Source organism: Melanerpes formicivorus, unplaced genomic scaffold, assembly GCF_026170545.1.
Source record: "Melanerpes formicivorus ecotype bairdi unplaced genomic scaffold, bMelFor1.0.p_v2 SCAF_40, whole genome shotgun sequence".
NCBI classification, from domain to species: Eukaryota; Metazoa; Chordata; class Aves; order Piciformes; family Picidae; genus Melanerpes; species Melanerpes formicivorus.
Window position 1 is genome coordinate 2844373 of NW_027142392.1, and position 7013 is coordinate 2851385.

The 7013-nt window shown below is 44.6% G+C and overlaps 1 protein-coding gene across 3 annotated transcripts in view; it reads left to right on the forward strand.

The window, feature by feature from the left end:
* SNX16 (sorting nexin 16) overlaps positions 1 to 6809 on the forward strand; it is a 28895-nt gene extending 22086 nt beyond the window's left edge. For 2 of the 3 annotated variants that reach the window (XM_068158550.1, XM_068158551.1), the window contains exons 6-8: positions 1361 to 1497; positions 4927 to 5043; positions 5308 to 6809. In XM_068158550.1, coding sequence (XP_068014651.1) covers positions 1361 to 1497; positions 4927 to 5043; positions 5308 to 5416 — 363 coding nt within the window. In that variant the 3' untranslated portion in view covers positions 5417 to 6809. The remainder of the gene's footprint in view (positions 1 to 1360; positions 1498 to 4926; positions 5044 to 5307) is intronic. The other variant, XM_068158552.1, reaches the window with a different exon arrangement.
* The last annotated feature ends 204 nt before the right edge of the window (positions 6810 to 7013 follow it).

Genomic DNA, 7013 nt, shown 5'->3' on the forward strand with positions numbered 1-7013 from the left:
CCAGCCTCCTGCCATGGGAACCCTTCTACTAGACTGGGTTGCTCAAGGCCCCATCCAACCTGCCTCTGAACACTTACTTCCAGGCTTGGAGCTTCCACAGCTTCTCTAGCCAACCTGTTCCAGTGCCTCACCACCTTCATGGGGAACAGTTTCTTCTTAATGTCTATTCTCAATTGAGCTTCATCCAGTTTGAAGCCATTACTCCTTGTCCTGTCCTCCATGCCTTTGTAAACATTCCTTCAGCTCTCCTTTAGGCCCCACTTCAAATACTGCTCTAAGGTCTCCCTGGAGCCTTCTCTTTTCCAAACAGAACAACCCCAGCTCTCTGTCTGACTTGATAGAGGAGCTGCTTCAGCCCTCTGGTCATTTTTGTTGCCCTCCTCTGGACCAGTTTTACCAGTTCTGTGTTTTTTCTGTGTTGGGCACTCCAGAGGTGGACACAGGACTCCAGGGGTTGTCTCACCAGAGCAAAGTAGAAGGGCAGAATCCTCTCCCTTGACCTGCTGCCCATGGTGCTTTGGATGCAGCCCAGGACATCGGCTGTCTGGGCTGCGAGCACGTGTTACTGGCTCATGTCAAGGTTCTCATCAAACATCACTCTCAAGTCCTTCTTATCATGAGTGCTCTCTATCCATTCCCCACACAGTCTGTATTTGTTCTTGGGATTGCTCCAACCCCACTCACCTAGAGGTTATTGAAAGAAGCATAGATGTGGTGCTAAGGGAGAACACCAGACTTGGAAGAGTTAGATAATGGTTGAAGTAGATCTTAAAAGTTGTTTCCAAGTGAAGTGATTCTATGATTGTAGAAACTAGGTGCAGGACCTTGCACTTGGCTTTGTATTCTTAGCTTTGTATTGGTTTTCTGCCTCTCATGGCTGTGCTACTGGTAACAGCTGCTTGGACAAGCAAGGGAAGAACATGTCCTGCATCCAGATACTCCTAGCATCTTGGGAATAACTGCATAGTTTGACTTCCAAGTCATCTGAAATCAAAGGCTGTCTGAGAAGAAGAGAGGGAAGGGAGTTCAGCTGATGTTCAGGTAGGCAAAAAGGTTCAAGATTAGGGACTCTGTGTGTGTGTCAAAGGCCAGAAGCTTCTTTCTGAAGTGTCTCTTGCTGTGAAAGCAGCATCTGATGTGGTAAGGTGTTTGCACTGCAGCTCAGCACAATTAATTCACCGTTCAAAGCAAGGCAGCATTGCTTTAAGGACAGAGCTTCTCCCAAGTTTATGTAGCTCTTCTATAGTAATCAATACAAAGAAAAGCAGCTGCAATTCTGTTACAGGTTGATTTTTCTCTTAGAAAAGTCAATAAAGACAGCCCAAGGTAAATGGAAGATGGTCTGAAATTTGTCTTTTAGGCTTTCTGTGAAACTCTGGAGGAAACAAATTACCGTCTGCAGAAGGAACTGCTGGAGAAACAGAGGGAGGTTGAATCACTGAAGAAATTGTTGAGTGAAAAGCAACTCCATATAGATGCTGTTGAAAGAAGAATTAGGTATGTGGAAATTCTATGAGTGTTAAGACTTTTCTTTCTGTGGAGTGATTTTCTCTATATACTCTAAAGCAGCAGCTTTAAATGTGTTCTTGGAAACAGCTTTCCCTACAGAACCAGGCACAAAGCAATGTGTTCAGTGGGTGCTCTCATACACTGGCTAAAAAGCTCTTTGGTACAAGTGACTGGGAAAGTTGTCCCATCTTTTCCCTTTAACTGAGATTATGTTTCCTAATCCATTAAGTCCTGCAAAGATAAAGCAAAGACTACTCTGCTTCTGAAATGTTGGGTATGTTAAATGGCCTGCTAGAGATGAGCGCAGTGGAAAAATTGCTTTGAGTTACAAAATGTGACCTGTACTCACCTCTGACAGAGCACAGTGATGAAGGATTATGTGTCCTGGTGAGGGGTTTGGAACACAAGCCCTGTGAGGAGAGACTGAGGGAGCTGGGGCTGCATAGCCTGGCAAGAAGGAGACTCAGGGGAGACCTTATTGCTGTCTGCAACTACCTTAAGGGAGGTTGTAGACAGGCAGGGGTTGGTCTCTTCTCCCAGGCAACCAGCACTAGAACAAGAGGACACAGTCTCAAGCTGTGCCAGGGGAAGTTTGGGCTGGAGGTTAGGAGGAAGTTCTACACAGAGAGTGTGACTGCCCTTTGGAATGGACTGCCTGAGGAGGTGGTGGAGTCATTGGAGGTGTTCAGGAGGAGACTTGATGGGGTGCTTGGTGCCATGGTTTAGTTGATTAGGTGGTGTTGGATGATAGGTTGGACTCGATGATCTTGAAGGTCTCTTCCAACCTGTTCTGTTCTATTCTTTCTATTTCTATTTTGTTCTATTCTTTCTATTTCTATTCTGTTCTATTCTTTCTATTTCATTTCTATTCTATTCTATTCTATTCTATTCTATTCTATTCTGTTCTATTCTATTCTATTCTATTCTCCCAAATAATGTTCTGAGTTGTTACCTGAAAGTGTCCAGAGCCACACTGGATGGGGCCTTGAGCAACCTGGCCCGGTGGGAGGTGTCCTTGCTCATGGCAGTGGAGTTGGAACTGGATGATCCTTGAGGTTCCTTCCAACCCAAACCATTCTGTGATTCTAATTGCATGCACCGCAGCTGCCGATGGCATTTCAGTAGCACTGGAGATCCTTTTCCTCCAAGTTAAAAATACTGGTGCTTTACCACAAAACTTTATGGTATCTGCTTGCTAAATTTTGTATCAGGCCCAGGAGAGCTGGTGTTGGGCTCTTCAATGTCCTTCTGGGCCTGGTAAGTCAGTCATTGTGGGGCTTCTTTAGCAAAGGACTAAATTCCCATGGTCCCTTTGGGAGTTGTTTTAATAAGGCTTGGGTTGTCAAGTCTGGTTATCCAGGCTGACTAACAAATCACATCCTTGGATATCAGGTTTAAAGGAACTACATTTGGAAGGGGATTTAAATTGAATTGTGGCTGCTTATTGAAAATGCTGATCTGAATGCCATGTTCAGTTTGTCCCTCCTGGAGGCAAATAATTATGTTTGAAGATGCTTCCCCTGTCTGAATAGAAAGTTACTATGTGCTGCTGGCCTAAACAGTGTAACAGTCAATAAAAATTAAGTAACTCACATTTGGCTAAAACATCATGATAGAAAAGGCTGTGTGACTGAAAACAGAGTGAAGAGGCCTGAGTAGCAAAAAGGGATTGTGTTTTGTAGACCTTTCCCTGAAGGCAGATAGACTTTTTTAAATGCACTAGCACCCAGACATGTAAAGTTACTGAAAGTCAGCCAAGCCCTGCCTGAAGTTTGGATGGAAAAGAACTCCTCTGATTTGTAGCTGTAAAAGCTACAAAGTAAACCCATGACCTTGTTTAAGAACTTCAGCTGCTCTGGTGGGAACTGAGCCTGAAACAAATTTGTCTTTGGCCTTATTTCAGTGGAATTTTGATTTGATGGCCCAGCAAGAATTAAGCAACTTCTGCTGATCCACTCTGAAGGCTGGGTACATGCAATGTGAGGTGGGAAGGGAGAGCTGGACAAGACTTCCTATGTGTATGCCTTTACCTGTGCTGGGTTTGGCCCAAACACAGGCAACTAACCACCTTAGAGAATACTGCTGAGGTCTGCATTGGCACAAAACTATAGAAACTGTAGAAGAGCAGTTAAATTGGCGAGGCTGTGGAACAAGGACAGCATCACTTTGAGCATGAGACTGTTTGGCCAGCTTTCCTTTCCATTTCACATGGAGCATTCAGCACCAAACTGATGGATGTTTTCCACACAGAGCAGTACTTCTTTGGTAGTTCTACATGACGACGTTCCCATTTGTAGCCAGGCCAGTCAGACTGCCAACTCCAGCTGCTGTTCCCAAAAAAATATTGCCTGTGTCTTTATCATTAATGGGGAAATGCTCTGAAACTTAATGCATAACTCTAAAGGAGCAGATTACTTTGGGAAGCTGTTGAAGAAATCGTTTTATCATCCTGCCTGTCTTCAGCCTGACTGTGTTTTGCAGTTTAGGCAAGGTGTGTGGGGCTTAGATAGTCTGCTTGTAATTCCTCACCTAAAATCATCATCACACCTCTGGGGCTTGAACTGATTGATTCTTAGTTTAGGAATAAGCAGCTGGAGCAAACAGCATTCAACTTGCTGTCCAGTGCAAGCCTCGTGTCTCTGCAGCAATAAAAGAAATGGGGCATGTGGGAGTAAGATGAATAGAATAGACTAGAATAGAATAGAATAGAATAGACCAGGTTGGAAGAGACCTACCTATCAACAGTCCAATCTATCAACTAATCCAACCCACCTAATCAACTAACCCATGGCACCAAGCACCCCATCAAGTCTCCTCCTGAACACCTCCAATGATGGTGACTCCACCACCTCCCTGGGCAGCCCATTCCAATGGGCAATCACTCTCTCTGTATAGAACCTCTTCCTAATATCCAACCTAAACCTCCCCTGGCACAGCCTGAGACTGTGTCCTCTTGTTCTGGTGCTGGCTGCCCAGGAGAAGAGACCAACCTCTGCCTGTCTACAACCTCCCTTCAGGTAGTTGTAGAGAGCAATAAGGTCACCCCTGAGTCTCCTCTTCTCCAGGCTAAGCAGCCCCAGCTCCCTCAGCCTCTCCTCACAGGGCTGTGTTCCAAGCCCCTCACCAACTTCGTTGCCCTTCTCTGGACACGCTCCAGCAAGTCAACCTCCTTCCTAAACTGAGGGGCCCAGAACTGGACACAGTACTCGAGGTGTGGCCTAACCAGTGCAGTGTACAGGGGCAGAATGACCTCCCAGCTCCTGCTGGCCACACTGTTCCTGATGCAGGCCAGGATGCCATTGGCCTTCTTGGCTGGTTAAGGTCCCAGAGAATGCAGAGCTCTTCAGTGCAACAGCTCTTCAGTGCTGTTAATATTTGCTACATGGATTGGTGGTGCTCTGTTCTTATCTGTTGTAGGGATCTATCTGTAGGAAAAATGACTCGTCAAATATCAGGAGAAGAAAGTGAGTGCAGTGGTGAGGTGGAATCTTCTGCAATAGAAGCAGACCAGGGTACCCTGGGTGAGGACAGCTGGTAAATACTATTATTTTTTACTTATAGTATACCTTAGGGGGGGTTTATGAAGCGTGTTTTTATATGTTTGGGCTTGCATAAGTTCTGAAGAGCATTATATTGCACCTCTCTGCTGCATAAAGGCCCTCAGGAGAAAGAATCTTAGCTCTGGAACAAGATAGCTGGGACAAGATCTGTAAATATTTTGTGGATTGCTGGCATGAAATGACTATGGAGGACCTTATCAGCTTCCATTTCACAAAGCTTATTGATCTGTTGTTGCAGCTCAGACAAAGAGAGCCACGAGGCTTGCTGGAGTGGCTCCTTGGCCGAAAATTCTGTACCTGAAATTGAAGTTGCTGAAGTGGCCTATACTGCTGATGAAGAAGGGTAGACAGGAGCAGCTGCTCTGACCTGGGAAAGGTTCATCTTTGGGACACACTCTTGGGGTAGGGGCATAGAGTAGCTGTGAAGAACTTGCAGCGAAGAGCAAGAATGCACATCTTGAATGTTTACATAAATCCTTATACATGGTTAATGTAAGAAGTATACCCTGTGCTGCTTTCAGGTTTTTTTATCTAGCATTTATATATTTAATATATTACAGTCTAATAAGGGCTAAAATCAGCTGAAGTTCTGGTAGTCTGCATACAGCATTTGGCTGAGGAAAGCTTCACATGACCTCACCAAACACATCCGACTAGCATGTCCCGTGTTGCCCCTGCTGTGACACGTCTGAAGCGTTCATCTGTGTGGTGTTTGTGTTTTCGTGTTCTTACAGCCATAAATTGATGCCTATTGCAGTGAGGACGGACTCCTCCTATGTTTCACAAGAGTGTAGAACATGCTGGTTTTAAATTGTAAAGCTGAAGATGTATTTCTCTGGAAATTTTAAAGCGATGCAACAGGAAAGCTTACAGTACCACAAGAAAAGTACTTAAGAAATGGGACTAGAGTTGGACACTTTTTGCTCTTACAAATGGTCATTTTTGCTGAAGGAACTGATCTGAGACCCCCAAAACACTGTGTATTTCCATCCCAAGACAGCATGCTGTATACTTTTTGTTTGGTACTGCTGCTTTGAAAGCCTGGGATGCCCTGTGCTTCATAGCCATGTAACACCACCGTTGGTGAGGTTGCCTTTGACTTGGAACACTACCTCTGACCATCCTGCTAAGGCATTCACGTTTCTTTAATGCTAGTCCAGATGACATGGAGGTTACTGAAAGACTCACAAAGAAGCCATATTTCTCCTGCACAGTTCATGACTGGATGGGGAACTAGTTGCAATGTATTTTTGTTTCAGTATCTTGTACAGGTGGAGACTTTGCTACATGTGTTCTATAGCCTGTTTCTCAATGTATTAAGACAGGGAGATGCACTTTATAATTAATAACTCCGTTGTGCCAAGCTCAGTTGGCTAATTGGTTGAGAAAGGGGAGCTGCAGGGAGGGGGAGATGTAGTGCCTTTTGTGTTTCACTCGTTCATTACCGCAGCGTTTTGTTACAGTGCTCTGTGGAGCCTTTGATCCAACTTGTTTCTGTTCCTTACTTATTTACTGAAAGTGCCTTGTTTCATTCTGCTTTCCCAAGAGGAAGAATGCTGGTTTGTTTGACTCCTTTCTTTCCCCCCCACCCTCTACCACCCACAGTGTTGTTTCATGTTGTCAATATGCAGTGTCTTTGTGCTGGAGTTTTCAAAGGGAGCTTTGTACTTCAGGCTGTGCATACAATGACCTTTATGCAGAACCCTATAAACCTTCCTGGTGAAATAAAACTATGGAAAAAAACCCACCTGGTTTTGTGTTGTTTGGGGTTTTTTTATCCTCCAGGGGAGGGGGGGAAATCAATACCTTGTGTAAAAATCCATCTACATTGGATACTTACTATTGCTGCTTACTATTGGAAAGAGATGCTCAGTGGTTTCCCCTAGTTACTCAACTTTTGGTCTGAGTTCTTTTTGTACCAAAAGTTTTCCATGTGAAAAGAGA